Below are 20982 nucleotides of genomic sequence, written 5' to 3' on the forward strand. Positions count from 1 at the left end.
CTTTGCACGAAACGGGGTTGCGATGAGGTCCGAAGGGAGTCCGCTGGACGGTTTCGGTTTTGGTTTGACATTTAAAACTGTTGGTGGAGAAAACTTCTGTCTCGTCTTCTGCCCCCTGTCTGCTCTGCTGGCGGTTCAGCTGATCGATCGCGAGTGAGGGTCGCACGGGGCCAAAAAAAAAAAAAAATGACGTAGGCCGTAGCTTCGTGACGCGCTGGTGAAGCATTTCTTTTCTGGGAAGCATTAATCGGGATCGGGGAGGTGTAGAGGACAGTGTGAGAATGCTCATGTAACAGATTTTCTCTGCCAAAACGCGGCGGCTGGGCTGGGTGACCGTTGTGTGTGTTTTCCCTCCGCGCTTTTCGTGCGAACCGATCAAACACAGCACCGTCGCGATGAAGGGTAAAAGACACGATTGTCGATTGAAGGTAAACCACCGCGTGGCGTGGTGGATTGTTTGAAATTGAAAAGAACACCTTCGTTCGCTTCGGCCGGCACAGAACGGGCAAAGCGACAAGGGCGAAAAGAAACCAAAAGAATGGACGCGGAACAACATTGTATAATAGATCGCGTGCACCACCCGCCATCGGAACGGTTCGGAAGGAAATTGTACCTTGTTTTTTTTTCCTTCGTTTTTGCTCTTCACTTGCTGATCCAAAAGGCGTGCCGCCACTAAAGCAAACCCCAGGCAGGCCACCACGACAAGCGGAAGCTGGTGGAATAAGTCACCAGCTGCAGGACGGGAGAAAGAGAGAAGGGGGGAAATAAACCCATTCAGTGTGGGACGCACGGATCGACAAAGAAAACCCCCCTTGGTTTCAGGAGCGGGAAAAAGGCAAGGCAGGGGCATGAAAATACCTTTTTCCTAAGGGCTTATCAGGCACTTTGCGTAATCGTGTTGGAAGTCCTTTCCTATCGGTGTACATGCGTGTGTGTGTTTGTGTTTGTGTGTGTGTGTTGATGGTAATGGTACAACGTGCCGGAATTAAATTGACGCCTGGCCGGGCCTCTCCACTCAGAGAACGGTACGCCAGTTCGTTGGGGTAGCGCTGGTTGACTGACTGACTAACTGGTTGACGGCTGACGAGCAAAACCCCGTTCGCTGCTGCCAGGCATGTATTTGCGCTTTAGATGATGCTTTTTACTCCACCAAAGTGGTGGAGAAATTAAAGAACACTCAAGTTCTACACTTTCATAAAGATTTTGGGCAGATTATGGTGCTGCATTTACCGGGCGCGCGCGCGCGCCCTTGTTTGCTTTAAATCGCGCGTACCTCTTCCGGTGTGATTTCTTCCGGAAGTACGTGTGTGTGTGTGTGTTAAGAGGAGGGAGTGTTTTATGTTGAAAAATTAAATCCATCCTCCCAGAGCGTATACCACCCGCGCCCATTCGTTTGATGTGTTTTACTCTGGGTGTGTAGTGCGAATGATGAAATTAAAATTAAACGCTGTCGATCGCACAATTCGCGACGCGCCATGATTATTAATTCTAGATTATTTTTGGGGGGCTTTTCAGATGGGTTAGAACTGTGTGTTGCACCCTAGCGGTTGCGTCCGAACCACACTGGAGGGAAATTAATTTCCAATCGCTTTTCCACGCGCTGAACTGAATCGGAACGGGTCGAAGCTTCCGTTGCATTAATGTGTGCATGTTAAATGAAAATCACCACCAATTACTCCCATTCCCATCATGATGCACAATTTAATTGTGTGGCTCGTTTGCGATATACGTATATTAGCTTACCGTTCAGTTCGACGTGCGGCTGCTAGTGTTAAGTTTCGCACACACAAAAACAAGCCTTTCCCTAACCGAAATTGTAATGCAAACGAACACGGAGAAGAAGGCCTGTGTGTGTGTGTGTGGGCATACGTTATCGAAGGTGTTTGGCGCAGAAGGGAAATAAATTACCAAACTGCGCGCCATCAAACCGCGTGCAATTAGCGAAAGTTTTCCCTACTGTTGGTGCCCCTTCCGATGTTTGATCAATGGGCGGTTTCGGAGCATGGATAGATGGGCTGGCACATCTTTCGCGCGCATGGCTACTACTCCGGGTGGCAAACAAAGCGTAACGGATGTGAGGTGCAGAAAAGGGTGTCGATTAGCTATCCACGTCAAACTCTCGAAAGTTTAGATTCACACACACACACACACATACACACACGTGGTGGGGTAAGTGCTCTCTATACTTTGGTTTTTGCTGTGTTCGGACGGTTTCGGACTATGCGGTTGGTAAACAACGAGAGTAGTAGTACTCCTACGCCCGCCCAATGTACTGGACAAGAAGCTGGTTGTTAAACTCATAAACAACCGTACCGTATTGCTCCTGTCCCCCCCCCACCAGAGAGGGGAAGCCGGCCCTCTGATGACAGGGTTTGGTAAATGCATTCGATGCGGGGTTTGATTGGGTTTGATGGCACCGTTTGTACGCAGCGCGAACGCGGCTCGTAGTTGTGCTTTAGTGCATTAGGTCTTTTGCCTTTTACAATCTGAATGAACACACACAGACACACATGATAGCACGAACAGTGACCAAACCGTCCGGTCAGTGGCAAGTTGTTATGTTGTTTTAGTTTAGTTTTTTTTTTTTGCTCGATCTCGAATCGGAGAAATCCCTTTCCGTTAGACATTGCGCGTGGATAGTTTGATCATATTTTTTTGTGTTAGTGTGTGAGTGTACGTCATTTTTTGCGCGTGTGGAAGCCGGTCAACAACTTAGTTCGTTTTGGGTGGGAAGAGCGGGGGAACCGTGGTGGTTCGCTCCAATGTGGGACGGACTGCACATGGTGTGCATGGTGGAACTTGTGTTAAACATTTGAACAAACAGCTGCACTACTTAACCATCTCCCCGCGGGTATGTGCAGGTTTTTGTCGCACCGAATGTGTTGCACCTTAGGCGGTGGGCCCTTTTTTCTGTGTGTTTTGGGTACACACGTGTGCCCAAAAAAAGTAAATTGATTTTTCTGCTGCTTGTATAGGTGATCGTTGAACTTTTCTGCCTTGCTAATGATTAATCATTGCAATATTTCCTTTTTTTGTATAGGTAGTTTTTAATATAAGTTCGTGTTATTGTCTGGCTACTGTTATGCTGGATATTTGCCTTTCCAAAATTGTTCGACGGCTGGTCGCACATTTCGACTACCGAGCGAGCGGGTTAATTCACACTCGTGCTCTAAGTCCATTACGCAAGGGGTGGTACGGCTGTCGCCGATGTCGCGGGTCTAATTTGTCTTCCAGGAGCCAAGCTTTTAAGAGAGCACGGCGGGACCTTACGACCAAAAGAGGGTGGGAAAGTGATATCTAAACTATGTTCGTGTGTGTGTGTGTGCGTACTGTTACATGCAGCGTGAGTTGCAATAATATGCCATGACGGTGAAGTGGGATCAATAGCAAGATGGATGGAAGGCAATGGTATTTGAATGATTTTCATGCCTAGTGATGGATGGTGTTGAGCAAAGTAGAAAAAAACCCTATACCGCTCGCACACAAAAAAACCCGCACACTGTAGTTTAGCCACATGAAGGAGGGTAAAGTTTTGTTGAGCCTGAACGATCGCAAAGTAAAATGAACAAATAATTCATCTTTCTGTTGTTTTATGTATCGTTTTGTAATGCTTAACAGCGCCGTTTAGTTGAGTAAAAACAGTCATTTTTTTAAGCAAAAGGTGCAGCACATTCAATTAGCTTCGTAATCGAGCAACCACCAAACCTGAAAGTTAATTCGTTGAAACCCGTCCATAAAGTTATTAATGATTGTTTCGACTGCACGAAAGGTCGAAATGCTGTTAAGAACACGCTGGCAACAAGCAGCTCTATACGGGCTTGACCTCTCTCTCTCTGCGGGCACATTTGGATGTTTGGGGAAGCAAAACCGTTTGGTTCTGTGATAGAGGGATAGTGGTTTAGACCTTAGCATCAAAACGGTGTGGCCTCATCCCCCAGCCGAGCCGTCGATGAGTAATGTGTGAAGGGATGTGATGTGCGTTCGAAGTTGATTTGATCATCGTACGTAGCCGAGAGTAGATCGATGATGTTTTAGCGACGACCGTCCGAATCCGCTGTCATCGTCGTCGTCGTGCGAAGCTCGGACGCAAGCCTAACAAGCCATTTGCACACCGAGGCTCCGCAAGCATTAGCGGTGTGTGCGCCACAAGCGTGTGCGGCGGACTAATGACTGCAAAAATTGATGACTTTTATGATGATGTCATGCGACCTGTAGCGCGTGTTTCCGACCTCGTCCCGGGCCGGTCAGACTTTGACAGGCCTCGCTGGAGTGGGCTGGCTTGGCTGGATGGGATGAAACGGAACGGGTCAAGATGATATAAAGGAATGTTGTTTTGATGGAACGTAAGACATGTTGATACACACGCAAAGGCAAATCAATATTTTGTATAGCCCGTTGAATAATAATGGCAATCCAGAGAGACATCGGGCAGGCTGGGAGGAATGTATTGAAATCAGTACCTTTCCGAAAGTAGTATTAATATAAACGTGTGTAGCACTTCTCCACCATCCCCCGACAATGCGTATCGTTGGTTCATGCACGCCACAGCACCACGCGTGACGTCATTTGAAGAAACGTTTGTTGCTGTCGGTGTTTGTTATAGATTTCTCACAAATTCGGTAACCGCTGGGCTACGGTGGGCTGATTTCTTCAGCAAGCTGGCTTGGTTTGTTTTGCAGGTTGTGTTTGCAACACGGAGCCGCATCTTGAGAAGAAAATATCGTCATAATCGTGTAACTCTAGGGAACATTCTTCACCATCGCGGGCCCATCTAGCGCACGTGCATAACGTTACGCTCCGGCGGGCTTGCGTGGTTTAATTTATAACTCCTCCGAAAGAGAGCCTCAAGAAGCGATGGAAGAGAGGGAGTCGAAAACAGAGCGCAGCAGAATTAGGCCCCGTACTCCACACGGTTGAAGGTGATCGAAAGCGAAAGCGTTCGAAAGCCCACACTGCCGTAATAAAGCATCGGAGACTGCGCCGCCGAGATCCGACTGCATATAACGGAGGGCTGCAAGCGTGTGGCGCATTCGGGTTGGGAGTTAAGAGAGCAACATTAAAAAAAAATGGCCAATCAGCTGGCCTGTGGAGTCTCTGCAGCATAAAACCAAACATTATTGCTACGCTCGTTCGACTCGTCCGCCTTCCGCAGTTGGGGAGGCGCAGAGAACGCACGACGCTAGTGACAGCTTTCGGATGCTGCCGTTAATGAAGGCTAGGGAATCGATGGGAAATGGAGAGCAATAAAAAAGGGTATTAGAAACGGGGCTCGAGCGTTCAACGGGAAGAAAGACCCGAAGAGACGAAAGGGAACGAAATGCTTAGCGGCATTTCAAATGTTGTGTGTTTCCCCTTGCTATGGCTCTTTCTGAGCGAGGGAGGGTTGGCTGCACTTTAGCGGACCTTTGCGACCTCCCCGAAAAGGGCTCGCTCGATCTCGAATTGGCTGGAATTGATTTGGAAATAATTTGAAAGGGAAAGTGTGGAGCCGTCGTTGTCGTCGCACAGCAGTGTGTCGTCGTCGCCAGGAGGGAAACTGGAAATTTCATAACTCCCTTTTGCCGTGCCACCGGATCGCTTAAACCGTGGGTTGCATTGGAATGATCTTTTTCTTTTTTTTTTAAGAGGAGTTTGTCTGATCACCGCAGTCGGCGGTTGACAAAAACATGAGATTGTGTTCCTTTGTGAAGGGATGTTTGGTTGAACTTGCGTTATGTTTCGGAGCAGGAGAGTTGTATCGCAGCATTATGGCAGGCGTCAAACAGCTGGATTTCACTGGACAGCGTTTGTGTAATCGGCTTGGCTAAGGTTTGATTTAAGATTGTCCTAATTTGGGTCCCTCCTGTTAAATGAAGACTTGTATTTTGTTTTGGGAATTCCGCTTTTCAGGGCGTGCAGCTTTGCATAAGCGTCGTACTTGACACGCTCGCGCAAAGTGTTGCACGCGATCAAATGAAACAATTTATCACAATTACACACCACATCGCCACCACCGCAGAAACCCCGAAAAATGGGAGATAAAAAAGTGCCCAATTACGTTTAGTGATCGTTTGGCCGGAAGAAAAATGCGCTCATGCTTCAATGGCATCCTTCATTACGTGCGAATGATGAATATACGTTTCGATTAAATGGACAATCGCCACTCCATTCCACGTTCTCGACCCGACTGACTCATGGTCCGGAAAGGCAGTCCCTTCAAAAACGTGGCATGCAGCGTGGGCCCTGTATTTGGAGGCTACTGTAAGAAGATTTATGCCTCATTAAATTTATGAGTATAGTAAGTATCCAGCTACCGCGGCGGTAGCGGCGGCCTTACCATCATCCGTTGCACGCAGCTATAGTTGTGGAGCGCCGTGAGAGAAGCTATGCTCGGGTCTGGGTGAAGCATAACTGCCCGCACCCCCAAACCGGCAACCCGGTGTACAACGTTTTACAACATATTTCCAACCATTGTCGCTCGTCGTGGCGTCGTTCGCACTAACATTTTGGTTTTGTTCTCCTGTTGTGGGCTATATATTTCATTTCTTTCCCATTCGCGCCATGCCAATTGTGCAGCGTTGCTGGTGGCGTGTTATCGGCATTGTGTGTGGGACGGGTGTGTGATGTTTGTTGTCGTCGCACACGAGTGTGCACGCGTGTGATATGATGATGCATTGGCTGTGAGCAATTATGAATCGAAATGATGATACAATTACCACCGCGGCCTGCGTACGGCGGCACCATGCAGATGGATATTCGCGTTACGCAAAAGCGAAGAACCGTCTGCCCGCTTGTCTTGTTTCGGTGGTGGCGTATAGTGTTGTCGAGGAGCTGTAAAATGAAAGCAAAAGGGTAAAGGGGGTAAATTGATACAGTGGGTGATTAATTTTATGTTTTCCTTTTTTTGGATGGATGGTCCTACATAAATGGGCCATTTGATGTAGGACATCTTGAATGATTCAAGTAGAAGTCAACGAAACGCGTCGTGTACTTTTCGGTTGGTAATGCATTAAAAAAGTTGCAAACCTTCATCCTACAATGATGGTACTCAACATTAGAATATCAAGTGTTCTTATCACTCAAAGATTTTGCTGTGAGGGGAAAGAATTTTCTTTGCAAGTACTTAGCATACCACATCACAGCAATTTGCCAGATGCTTTGATCTGCAAATTCCCATTAACACATTCCGAGCTAAAAAAAAATATCAAGCATGCTTTGATTGTAGCTCATTTGTAACGTGCAAAGTAGTCAAATGCTTTAAAGCAAGTATGTTATCTGCAACAAAGCAAAAATCTGAAGTGGAAATTTTGAGAGCGCAACTTTGCATCCGTGCCACATCAAACAATTCCGCTCAATGATGCATTTAAAGAGAGTTGGCGATACCCGGTCCAGATTAGGATAAAGAAAACTCAACTCAACAAAAAAGGTTTTTGCCCAATGCGAACTGACAGTCAGCGAATTTATCGACCTGCCGAGTACCGAGTGCCGACTGTTGGGTAGAATAGAACGGCAGAATCGATTTTCCGTTCCGTGAACTTTTCCCACCGATTCCAGAATTAAAGATTCGCTTTCGCTTGCCCCTCGCGCCGTTCGTTCGAGTGTTAATCGAACGGGAAACAGGGTAAGCGGTAAGGGGTAGTGCAATAGAATTTGAAGCAAACGTGCAGTGAATGCATTACCAATCGTTCACGCACACACACAGCTGTTGGGTGTGGGGGCAGTATGGGGTGGTTAGCCGCAAAAGTTTGTTGAACTTTGATCCTCTTGTTGGCGCGTTTCGACGGGTACACCTACCGCCGTTCGATCCGGATGGTTTGTTGAATTCCAATTCGCCACTGGGAATCGAATCGAACTATATATCTCTTTCTCTCTGCTTGGTTGCAATTCTGTTGCAATGTGCAGTTTAACTGCGATAGGGCACGTTTCGCCGGAATTACGGCATGTGAAATCAATGTCAGCATTGCATAAGGTTGATGGAGTACTAAGGCAACTTGGTTTTTGGAAAAATTAATAATGAGGTGGATGGGTGCAAGAAAGACACTGTCAATACACGTGGTTGCATTTAGCAGTGAACCTCATTTCCTGTGGATTGGAATTAGCCAACGTGTTTCAACATCCAACGTCCGACCTGTTCAGATTCCATTAATCCAGATCGAAAACAAGCCACTTCCGTTGGGAAGGCCAAACGCGCGGTAAATACAATATTGATTTGCCTTTCGGTGAAGTGTTTGTTTACCACGTGGCTTCGTGTTTTTCGGCTCATCTTCCATCGAATATTGAACTTCGTGTGTTGAAACAAAGTATTACCGAGTGCCGGGTGTGTGTGTTTACCCATGATCTACATGATTTCTTTCCCTTGCCACGTTGAGTGTGTGCGAAAGATGATGACTAAGATTAACGGCACAACACAGTGCAAACGTGTTCAGATTTTCCTTATCATATGCGGTCACAATGTTACCTTTTCCGGGGGGCTTATCTGGCGAGATGAGTTTCGGCTAAATCGTCTCTTTTTCTTGGGGTGAATATTGGGCCACACGCACCACATCCCAGGTTGAACCTAATCCGCTGGAGCTTTTCAACGGAAACTCGAAATGAAACCGTGGCCCGTCACACCGATTCGTCTAATCCTCGGCTGATTAATGACAATGATGAACTGACCGACCACGTGCCACGGTCTGTGCTTTCCGCAAAATGGCTCCCGTGCCGTGGAACGCCAGACTCATGTTTCACTGTTTTTGACCGGTGGGATGAAAAGTGTGATTGTGGGCGCGCGTGTGGTGTACAGAATGGTGAAAGCATTTCCGCCGACTTTACTGTTGTGCCACCTTTCCATCTTCCAAATACAACACCGCCTCACCGCTGATGCAACACCGGAGTTGGTAGGCTTCTCTGTCGCCAAAATAAGCGCGCGTACCAGCACGAGTGTACGAGATTGGATGTAGGTGACAGGAATGGGTCACGTCGAGATGAGGTGGGTACGGTGATGGCAAAAATCGGCTCACATTTTTTCTCCTTTATTTCGCACTGTTAACGATAGCCGACACTATCCCAATGGATAAATCTTCCAATCTCCCCGCGCTCCGGGAGATCCGCAGTAGTTCCGGAGATGAATGTCCGGCTAACCAGAAACGTGACGTTTGGTTGTTTTTGGAGGAAGGCACTTCTTCTCTGCTTGGTTTTGGTATTACTTCGGTGAGGTTTCGTTCGAGGTTGAGACATTGTCGCTAGTAGATGTCTACTTTCGCTTCGCAATGACGATCGGCTGTTTCATGGATTAGACCTACGCCGGGGTGTCGGGTGGGGAATGGTGTGCGTGAAGAACGCGGTTACGGTCAAAGTTGCATAAACGATCAATAGGAAGCGATTGTTGCGTGTTTGATCAAAAGTTTCCATTTGGTACCGGTTTGTAGTGTGGTGTAGGTATCTGAATCACATGAAGCAACTGGGTCTATGAAAGACATGAGCTGGCATCGCGAAAGAATTGGTTTAAAATTAACTTTCGTTTAAAATTAACCAGAGTCGTTAAAAATTGCTAGAATTTGGCATCGCGATCGCATTGAGTTCATTTGTTAATTTTAACGACTGGTCATCTTCTTCTTCTTTGGCTCAACAACCATTGTCGGTCAAGGCCTGCCTGTATCACTTGTGGGCTTGGCTTTCAGTGACTAATTGATTTCCCCCCATAGCAGGATAGTCAATCCTACGTATGGCAGCACGGTCTATTTGGGGATTGAACCCATGACGGGCATGTTGTTAAGTCGTACGAGTTGACGACTGTACTACTGGTCATATGCCGCCGTTAAACAAACGACTGTCAAGAGCGTATGCGATACAAATTAACAGTCGTTTAATTATACTGCTCGATTTTTTCCCCGTGTTTGCCTATATGCGATATCGAGCAGTCGTTAACTGTTTTGGCGATCGTTTATTTTAACAGGAATGAACAACAAATAAACTCGGTTAAACCAAAATGAACTTTAAACGACTGTTAAAAAGAGTTCATTTATTCGCGATGCCGGCTATTGATGGCCTGCAAGTTTAAGTTACTCAAGATTTACTCGCGGGCGGGAAGAATTAATTATTTCAGGATGTCCTTCCGGAACAAAGCATTAAAGAGAGCGATGGTTCATTGCATGACATGGCTGCAACACAATGCACGTAAGGTGAGGCAACTTTGCGCACTGCATTAAGCCGGAGCAGTGTCGACTGCAGAATGATCAACAATGGAAATATGCCCCACCAAACCTACTCAACTTGTATGAACTCGTATGGACCTATTGAACTCGTATGAACCTATCGAACTCGCATAAACTCGTTGCATGTACGGGTCGGAATCACGTATACATTGCTGTCATGTGGACGGATTAAAAAGACTCTACGGACTGTGTCGTCGGTTTCCATGCGTACAACATGCCCAGCCCACCGGAGCCTGGCGGGCTTGATACGCTGGACGTCAGTGAGGTCGCCGCACATCTCGTATAGCTCGTCATTACACCGGATCCTGCATTATCCTTCCACACACACGGGGCCAAGTATCCTTCTGACAATCTTCCTCTCGAACGTGGCTAAGAAGGTTTCGTCAGATTTAGATAGTGTCAATGTCTCAGAGGCGTATGAAAGTACCGGTAATATATAGGTGTTATATAGTCCCAGCTTCGTCCGTCACGGCAGGTTCTTAGAGGTGAACTGATGTTTCAGGCTGAAAAATGACCGGTTGGCAGCCAGCATCCTATTGTCGTTGCTGACCGAAGACCCAAGATAGCTGGGACGGCATCAAAAATGCGTTCACCTATCTGTACCTACGTGACGGTTTGGATTATTATTGGTAGGGTCGCTGATGTTGCCACCATCTGTTTGGTTTTTGCCTCGTTTATCTGCAATCCGAGATTCTCTGTCGCCTGCTCGATGCCTTGGTACGCTTCAGCTACATGGGAGAGCCGCAGACCAATGATGTCTATATCAGCGTATGCCAGGATCTGGGTTGGCTTATAGAAGATGCTTCCCGTAGTCTCGACCCTCAAGTCATGCATGGCCCTCTCTAGCTCCAAGTTAAATGGGAGACAGGCAAGCCCGTCCCCCTGGCCCAGACCTTTGGTGTTAGCAAAAGGCCCTGAGAGTTTTCCATCCACCTTCACCTTGCATGTGACGTTGGTCATATTTATTATAACTAACCTTATCAGTTTGGCCGGGATCAAAAAAGAGCTTGAACCGTCGTATAGTTTTACCCTGACTATGCTATCACACAGGGTTTGAAGTCATATAATGGAATAGTTCAATCGGTTAAGAAAATGTTTCAAACCGGTAGTAGAATTGTGCAAGCAGTTGTGGAATTTTGCAAGCATACTGTGGAGCGGCTGTCAGACTGTGAGTGCCGTTTCTCGTGAACTCGTTTCTCTTCGCGTCTGAGCCGTGTGTATTCATCTGCGTTTGCCCGCCTTCTATGCCGTTGCTGCATTGCGGTATGCACTATTCTTACGTTCAGTCACTTGTCTGCATTCATCATCGAACCAGCCAGATTTGGTATTGCATACACTTTGGAGTGTATTTCTTGCACAATTTATTATTTTGTATTTTAGAGCGTTTTACCTCTCGCTGGTAGTTTCATATCTGTTTTTTGGTAGTAGAGATTAGTCTAAAGCGGCTTTGATTTCCTGTAAGACAGTATCGTACTTTAGAGAATCCGTGTCAAGGCCGAGGTGTGTTTTCTCTGTCTCAATTGGTGCGGGGATGGGCGATTCTACAACGTATCACTAAGCCAACCAAGTAGTGATCGGAATTGATTTTGGGTCCTCGATAAGTTCTGACGATTAACAGACTGGACTGACGTCGGCGGCTTACTAACCCGCGGTCGATCTGGTTGAGGGTGTCTCCATCCGAGGACACCCACGTGATCTTGTGAATGTCCCTTCGCGGAAATTTGGTACTTCCGACGACCAGATTGTTCGCTGCAGCGAACTGGACCAATCTACTACCATTATTGTTACTGTGCTCATACAGACTGTGACAGCCAGTGTATTGGCGGTACATTGGCTCTGTTGTGCAGCGACCACATCGGAGGTGGCTGTTAATGTTTATAATTTAACTAATTTTTATTTCATTCTTGGTAGTCTAAGATAGCTTGTAAATTAGAATATAAAAAGAGAAAAGATATTATAATAAACCAGTCTTACACCAGCATTTGATGAGTGCGTTTCTTTGTTTGGTGCTAAGATTCTGCCGGATGAAAGTTTGGGCGAAAACACACCTTCTCAAAGATACCTTACGAAACCAATAGCCGTGCTACCACGGCATAGACTTCCCAATTTACATTGGAAGTGCCTGGTAGGCCAATACTAAAAGTAGTTTGGTGAAGGAGAGTTGGACCATTGACGCTCCCGAACCCCTTTGCCTGGGACGTTCCGTGGCAGCAGACAGTTTACTAAGCGCTCCAGAACGACTGAAACCTTTGCAGTCGACTTGGCCGTCGGGCCCGAAACAGGCTCGTTACCGATTTTTACTTTAATCTCCCTCAGGATGTATAGGAAGTAATGCCTGGGGCACGCATCTAAGGTTCTAGCGAGGCGGCCGTAAAACAGGGCCTTCTCGTCTTCTTCTTTGTCTTCGTTAGGGGCGTGAGCGTTTATGAGGCTTATGTTATAGAATTTGCCTCGTATGCGCAGGGTGCATAGCCTATCGTTTATAGCCTTGAAATCTATGATTGCGGTTGTCAGCAGGGGACCTACTGCGAAATCCATTCCGAGGACGCGGTGGCGGTCGTGGCAGCTGTAGTAGATCTCGTAGCATTGCTTACCACGCCTGTTGTGCACACCGCTACCTAGCCATCGAATCTCTTGTAAAGCTACCAAGTCCATGCTCAATGTGGCATCAAGTTGTTTCAAGGCTCCGGCTTCGCTTAGAGTGCATACGTAGATTATAAAACACACTGAAATAATACTTTAAATGCATTTCTTTATGATTCCCCGCTTTGTTCACGGTGAAGAATAATGGTCATTGGGGAATCACAAGGAAGTCCATTTAATTTATTATTTCAATATTTTTTAAATAGTTGGAGATTTTTTTCTTTTGGTATACGGTATCCATATTCTGATAATTATTTAATGAAATATACCAACAAAATCACCAAATTTTACGTTCAATTTCACTGGAGCTGTAACTCAGGCTTTAGTTAATCCAGGTAACCCAAGAGGTGGTTCTAGTCTTGCTCTCCAATGCAATAAGTAGCCAACACAGTGTGGCTCAACGCTTACATGGTTATTTAGGTTTTCTCATATTTGTGGGACATTTTATAGACTCCTTATTACAGGAAATGAACTTCTTATGATGGGAATTGGAGCACTCTTTTGGACCAATCTAAGTAGCCTTTCCAGCGTAACCTCGTTTATAGTCATCAATCTCATGCCCCCTCCCCCTAAACTAACCTTTCTTCCCCTATGCAAAAGCACGCAAAAGTTAGGAAAGGCCGACGCAACTTGTGTGTGTGTGTGTGTGAATTGGTACACTCTCGTTTAATCACTGTGTTAGTAAAGGGCTGCAGAAAACATAATCAGCGACAGAAAGACATTGGCGATTGTTGTCTTTATGACTCCTGTTTATCGCTTACCTTTCCGCCCAAACCCCTCAACACAACTCCAAAAAAAACACAACAAAAAAAGTAATTCCCCTGTCCCCGTTGTGTATGTTTAAACGTCTCAACCGAGCCGAGTCTCTCTCTCTCTCTCTCTCTCTCTCTCTCTCTCTCTCCCTCTCTCTGTCTCATACTCTCTCTCTCTCTCGCTTTCTCTCTCTCTCTCTCTCTTTCTCTCTCTCTCTCTCTCTTTCTCTCTCTCTCTCTTTCTCTCTCTCTCTCTTTCTCTCTCTCTCTCGCTCTCTCTCGCTCTCTCTCGCTTTCTCTCTCTCTCTCTCTTTATATATATATATATATACATATATACATAGTCCTAGACCACTGCCGAGTAAAAGACAAGTACACACATATAGTACAGCAGGAGTAGCCCGGCCAGCTGTACCGTCCGCTTGAACCACAGCAGCCGGCGCAGCTTGGCTCGCGCCTGCTCCAGACTGTCCATCTCATCCAACAGCACGAACCGCCGGATGCCAAGCATGTACGCTTCGATATACGTCTCCCAGTCAAGCCCGGCCACATCGCATCGGAACGACAGAGCGGCCCGGTCCCGCCGCACCCGATCGCCAAGCCGGCGCAGATTCCCGTTCCGGAATATCCACTCGTGCATGGCGAAGAACTCGCCAGTGTCGGCGGCTCGCTGGAAGCGCCGCGCGAGCCGGGTCATGATCGGCTGGCCGCCGCGAGCCCGTACCAGCGCATCGAACAGGTAGGCGGGTAGGAAGTGCAGCACCAACTCAACCAGCTTGTGCACCAGCCGGTTCGTGCGGAATTGGAAGCCCGGATATAGCAGAACGTGCTTGGTCGGGTTACGCACCGCGCATCGTTGCGTGATCCGGCCGTACTCGTGCCACTTGATGCCGTTTACCTGCCCAGACGTGCAGTTGTACACGCGTACCGGTGTCGTGCTGTTTGGTGAAAAAACAAAACAAAACAAAAACGGTTACAAAAAAAAACTCCCAACGTGATCGTCGATTTGTCACACGTACGTAGTGTTGGCGTTTTCCCACGCCGCAGCAATCAACGTGTTGCAGACGACGTCCACAGGGATGACGTCCATTGTGCAGCGTTCGTCGCACATGATGCTGCTGATGGTTCCGCGCCCAATCTCCATCATGATGCCGGTGATGCCGTGCACGTTGTCGATCCAACCCGGGTACGGTTCCGCCATCGCGCCGGTTACGATCGAGGGGCGCACGATACAGAGCGGCAGTCGGTCTGCATACTGTGCCACCAGCTGCTCCGTGATCGCTTTCGTCAGGGTGTAGGTGTTCGGGTGGGCGCCTTGCAGCTGGCCTGCGATTGCACCGATCACCTCACCCGGCAGCAACTGCACGCACTGGATGAAGCGGTCTGGGTCCATCGGGGGCGGATACACAACCTCGTCCACCTCCCGCCGGCACGCGTTGCTGTACGCCGTCGACACGTGCACCACGCTCTGGAAATGATATAAAAGAGGGAGAGAGAGAAGAGAGAGAAGAGAGAGAAGAGAGAGAAGAGAGAGAAGAGAGAGAAAGAAAGATAGAGAGAGAGAGAGACAGAGAGAGAGAGAGAGAGAGAGAGAGAGAGAGAGAGAGAGTGAGTAAGAAAGATAAGCGTCATTTAATCGCATGAGATAACGTGACCTACTTGCAGCTGGCGCATCCCGATGCACAGCTCGAGCAGCTGCTTGGTGCCGATCGTGTTCAGGATGGCCGCCTCGATGAGCGCCTCGTTGAAGCGTACGGTAGCCGCCACGTGGAACACAACCTGTACACGCTCGACCAGCGTGTGGCGGTCCTGGTCCGACAGGCCAAGCAGTGGGAGCGAAATATCACCCCCGACGCACACCAGCTTTGCCAGCAACTGCGGCGTTTTCGACCGAATCCGCTCAAACACCGGGTGTCGCACAAACTCCCGGTAGCGCTGTTCGCTGGTCATGCCCCGCTTTGGACGAAGCAGCATGTAGACGGTGCTGATGCCCACGCACGAACGCAGAAGCTTCTCGATCAACACCTTGCCCAGGAAGCCAGTCCCGCCGGTCACCAGCACGTTCTTGCCGTCGTAGAACGGGACGAGCGAGTCGGTAAGCTCATCTGCCGCAACGTTATTGTTCTCGTCCGGGACGTCCTTGCCGAACAGGTCCATCGACTCGGGCGAGGCTTTAAACATCATCGTGTGGAATTGGGTACGTGTCTTGATGTACTGAGTTGTTAGCCAGAAGCGTCACACTTCCAGATAGGAGCGAACGGGGAGCTGCTGGTCACTTCAAGAGAGAGCCTTCGCGGTGGCACCAAATCGCATGTCGTGTTGCGCGTCGATGGGTGTTGTGCCTCTATTTTCCACCTCGTTGCGTTAAGTGTGTGTACCTGTTGCGGATTAGAGAGTAAAAAGTTAGTGAACCGTGTAGGAGTAGCGTGATGGAGGGTCGATTACAGAGATAAGCGTCTCGTATCAAGGTTCAGCGCACTCCAGAAGTACAATCCAATTAAAGTTCATTCGTTGCTTCCGGTTAAAGATAAACACGCTTAACCTAGTGTGAAATCGGTTCTGAACTGCTGATGTGCTCTCGGAGATTTTCCGGAGGTTCCGAATCATTTTCGAATCGCACGTCGGAGTCATCTGTTCTCGTCTGGAGTTGTTTGAAACCACTCAGAGCAACTAGTCAGGTCCAGAGGTGTTATTCAAAGACACACAGAACGACTATTTGAAAACATCGTCAGTGCTTAGTCGTATCGAGTTGATCAAAGCTGGTCAGAGCGACTAGTGGGAGTTGTTAAGAACCGCTCGGAGCAGCTCGTCTGAGTCGTCCATAGCTGCCGGAATCGTCTGGAGGCATCTGGAATTGTCAGAGTGGTGGATCCTTTCGTAGCCGTTTGGAACTATCAGAGCTCTCGGAACGGTTGGGATATCTCCAAGCATTTCGGAGTCGCTAACGTCAAAAAGAAGTTTTTAAAGTAGTCGAAACCCTCTAATCTGAAACCAGAACAGCTGGTAGGCAACTTTGGAGTCATCTGCAGTGCACTGTTGTCAGGAATCGTCCGAAATCATTCAGAGACTATCAGAGCAATTTAGACCTTCTCCGATTTTCTAACAGCCACAAGCCAGAGTCTTTGGAGCAGTCGTAATCATGCAAAACTGTCCAGAGCTGCATGGAAGAGATGACACTAAGGTTTAATCGTTTGAAGAGTCATCCAGAGCCGTTTGAAGTTCTTCGGAGCGGCTGAGGCACAGCCAGATAAAATCGTCGCAATCGTTAGAACCTCGGTAGTCATTCTGACCGACGTGAAATATATTCAAAGTTTCTTTCAAGATTGTTCTGAGGATTCCAGCGGTCCTGGCTGACTCCAGATGGGTTCTAACTTAATATTTCTACTATCTGAAGACGTTTCTAAATTCAGGTTAAGCTACGACGACGGATGGTTCGTAGCTTAACCCGAATTTACCCATCAATTCCATCCCAGCAACTCTTTACTCCTCGCAGATGAATCCCCCGAGTGAGTTCGTTCCATAAGATGGCTGGTACGTAATCGGTGCACGCTGTCGATGGTCAATTTCCATGTGCATTTTTCTTGTTTGCACCCAAGCATTTGAACCAGTTTTGGAACCGGTCTTGAATGACTTTTTCACTGCACCTTAGCAAATGTGCAACGTTTTTCACCTCTTTCTTTTCTACTTCTTTTTCTAACGACTACCCGTCTGTGCAAAACAACCCACCCCCTGTGTACAGAAAGCTAGACCCTGTATCAAAGAGCTAGATGCTCTGTATCAAAATAATATGCAACGTGTGAAAGCGACTGAGAATTGAAAAAGCGGTCGTACAGCGGGGGAAAAAAGATAGTGTGAGTACTCTCTCTATCTCTCTCTCTCACACACACTCTCTCTCTCTCTCTCTCTCTCTCTCTCTTTCTCTCTATCTCTTTCTCTCTTTCTCTCTCTCTCTCTCTTTCTCTCTCTCTCTCTCACACACACACAGACAAACAGACTCGTTCATCGTTAAGGAGTTGTTATATACCTCGGGAGTTGCATAACGCATGTGTGTATATGTTAGCGGTTTTATGTGAAGTCTGGTACAAGTGAGAATCGGCTTAGCTGGACATCTAATATCTTTGATCGAATTACATAATACGAGTGCTGCGTTACATGCTTTCCCTAAAGCATTCACTTGCGCTCAGTATCCTGGTTACGTCACCAGCAAAACAAGTTCCAGTTTAACGCATGCTGCAGATGATATGATCTTGGAACGAAATTGTTTAGTTCAAGAGCTCAGCTTTATGTCAATTGTAATTTTGGTTCGTCAATAAACTTACTATTTGATTTAAAAAATTTCGTTGACGTCTGGCGATCCGTTTCCCGATTGGGGAAGCCTGTCGACACCTGTCCAGCCTAGCCCCAGAATGAGCAGGCTAGCTGACAGGATCACCCTTTACCCGGGATGCTTCTTCTGTTAATCGATACACGGGGACGAGGAGTGGCCTTCGGTGGCAAATAATACCACGTGCCAAACGCTCTGGAAAACGTTCTCCGTTGATTTGGAAACCAAATCACGAGACGCACTCACTCATATAGCACACATAAACATAAACATACACGCACAGTGATAAAAAAGTCACAGCAATCCCGCGTTGCTGTTTTTTTTTGAGGAGAGATGCCGTTTGAAGTTGCTCCTGAATGTGATTCTTTGAAACTGTGACACACTGACACACTGGAACACATACACACACTCTCCCTCTCACAGACACACACACACACTAAAGTAAAACTGTACAGCTGCCACTGGCTCAAAAAAGCTCCTCTTAGCCCGGCGTCCGCTAATGGTGCGCTCCGAAAGACGACTGACCGCCATCGACGAGCAGCAAGATGCAGTAAGCCCGACCTGTGTGTGTGTTTGTGCTTCGTGTGGCCCAGGATCGCGCCGTCCAGGTTGCTGTGGTTGCATTGCATGCACCGCCGCACAGCAAAACGCACCCGCCGCAAAGAAAGTATTCCTACCCCCCTGTTTTCTTCAATAACTAACATGAAAAAAAAATGCAAACACACAGAGCCGAAACACAAAACCCGTTTGCACTGTGCAAGTAGCTGTACCCTGACATCACAATTCATCACCCACTCTATTCGTCCACTTTAGATATTATTTTGCAAATTTCATCCGAATTTGTGTGTTGAGGTTTTGATGGAAGGAGAATAAGAAATATATTGAAATCTTCTTCCCATTCTTTTGATGGGGTGGGGAGGATTGGGGGGAATGTTTGGGAAATTATGTGCATCTCTTAACCGTGAGGCTGTGTAAACGTGTTCCAGGAAGTGTTAATAGCATACATCGCAAGTTATTAACACATTACCGTTAATGGACATTGAATATCATTCCCACAGTGTAGTGGGTATCTCCGTTGGCAGCCGATAAAGTTGAAGGGAATCCGGCAGTACTTTAACCTTTGTTTTTATGACCAAAAATGTACCCTTATCTTTATAACCACTTACACGGGTACGGCTTCCATTTTATAAGGAATTTTGTATTTTTATTGGTGAAAAAAATGTCTTAATTTATTTACTTATTTTATTAACTTATTTTATGTAACTGTAATAACAATACTGCTTTTGATGTTATAAATTTATGATGTATGGCTTTTAGTTACGTAAATGTAATGCTCAGTATATAGTTCGTGCACTAGTGCAACACGTGTGCACCTTCGTACGACGATGGAGGGCCAACATGGTGTACGGGAGGTAAGGGCTTTCGATGGGTGCTTCGACCGTTTTGTGTTGTTGCTTTCTCTCTTTCCCTATCGCTTGCAACCGCACCTAGAAGTAGAAGAAGAGGGGAAGGGCAGTGGGCCACCAAGAAACAGCAGACATTATGGGAGGGAGACATCAACCCCTCGGTGCTTGATTCGCAAAAGCAAAAGACGGTTGCTACATGCATTCATCAAACCAAGCCAAAAGTACACATTCAAAATTGCATTCAAATAGTATGAGAGGGAGGGCAAGGAGGATAGAGCTACAGGTTGGATTGAAAGACGCTTGCTTCTTTTTTTTCCTTGCCAAATAGTAAACACAACGGTACAAAACAGGGTGCTTTGGGCTTTCGACGGGGTGTCCAGAGCGAGATGATGCATATGCACCTACATTCGTGTGCATTTCATGGCGGTGGCGTAATTTCATTGGTTGCGTAGGCTCGTTAACGAGCATTTTTCTTCATTTTCGTCAGTTTAAAAAAAATGCGTCAATGTAAAAGGCGTTAGAAGAAAAAAACAATGAAAAACTATTGAAACCGACCAGTTATCCTTGTCTTGTGCAACGTGGACTAAATAAGTGCATTCTAGTGCAATACAGGGTTTTCCAAGTCACTTTCAAATGTAAACATTGTTAATCACCACATGCAAAAAGTTAATACACATCAATCTGATTCTTCCGCAATGATTTTTAGCACAACTCAAGCTGTAATGAGTTTGACAGTTCTTTGATATGTGTTGACAATCATGTGTAAAAACCAAAACTTCGTTTTCATACACTATTACACTATTTGACAGCTGTTGAAAAACATCTTGGACTGAAAACTGACTTTGAAAACCCTGTAAGAATAGAAATCCAAGCCAGTACTTAAAAACAAACGCGTGCGAACACACACACACACACACACTCACACACACACACACACACACACACACTCACACACACACACACACACACTCACACACACACACACACACACACACACACAGACACACACACAGACACACACATATACACACACACATACACACACACAAACACACACACACACACACAAACACACACAAACACACACACACACACACACAAACACACACACGCGCACACACACACACACAAACACACACACACACAAACACACACACACACACGCGCACACACACACCCACACGCGCACACACACACCCACACACAAACGCACACACACACACACACACAAACACACACACATACACACACACACGCGCGCACACACACACGCGCGCACACACACACATACTCACTTAAACACACACACACACATACTCACTTAAACACACACACACACACACACACCGTTTGCCTGCATCAAAACTGTTGGTAATATAGCTGTTTCATCATGCGGGCTTTAAGCTAAAAGGCATTAAGCAGCCCGTATAAAGCAGCCCCCACCACCCACTGACGGAGCCGTTCGACTGACCAGACAAAACGCAAGAAAATCAGTGTCAGGCGCCTTACAATGCCTAGATCGAGCATATAGGCCAGGGTGGCCCACGGTATGTAGTAGAAGCAGGACGTCAACACACCGAGCGTGAGCAATTAGGCCAATCGGCTCAAAGTCTATAAAAATAAACAAACAAACAAACAAATAAAAAATGGCCCAAAAGCACGAATCGATCACGCGAAGAGTT

At 47.0% G+C, this 20982-nt stretch overlaps 2 protein-coding genes across 10 annotated transcripts in view; one reads left to right on the top strand and one right to left on the bottom strand.

The window, feature by feature from the left end:
* The window catches only part of LOC1279080 (pseudouridylate synthase RPUSD2), a 209481-nt gene that overhangs the window by 44199 nt on the left and 144300 nt on the right, over window positions 1-20982 (top strand). The gene's annotated exons all lie outside the window — the stretch shown is intronic.
* LOC1279078 (putative fatty acyl-CoA reductase CG5065) lies at window positions 12909-18025 on the bottom strand. 2 transcript variants are annotated; one of them, XM_061658835.1, is made up of 4 exons: window positions 17890-18025; window positions 15230-15948; window positions 14590-15038; window positions 12909-14508 (listed from the first exon to the last, which is right to left on the bottom strand). In XM_061658835.1, the coding sequence occupies exons 2-4, from the start codon at window positions 15752-15754 to the stop codon at window positions 13917-13919; spliced, it is 1566 nt and encodes a 521-aa protein (XP_061514819.1). In that variant the 5' UTR covers window positions 15755-15948; window positions 17890-18025; the 3' UTR covers window positions 12909-13916. The 2 variants fall into 2 exon arrangements, with proteins under 2 accessions (XP_061514819.1, XP_061514818.1); XM_061658834.1 differs by lacking the exon at window positions 17890-18025 and adding an exon at window positions 17595-17682 and having other exon boundaries at window positions 13458-14508.

The sequence above is a fragment of the Anopheles gambiae genome, chromosome 3, assembly GCF_943734735.2.
Source record: "Anopheles gambiae chromosome 3, idAnoGambNW_F1_1, whole genome shotgun sequence".
NCBI lineage: Eukaryota > Metazoa > Arthropoda > Insecta > Diptera > Culicidae > Anopheles > Anopheles gambiae.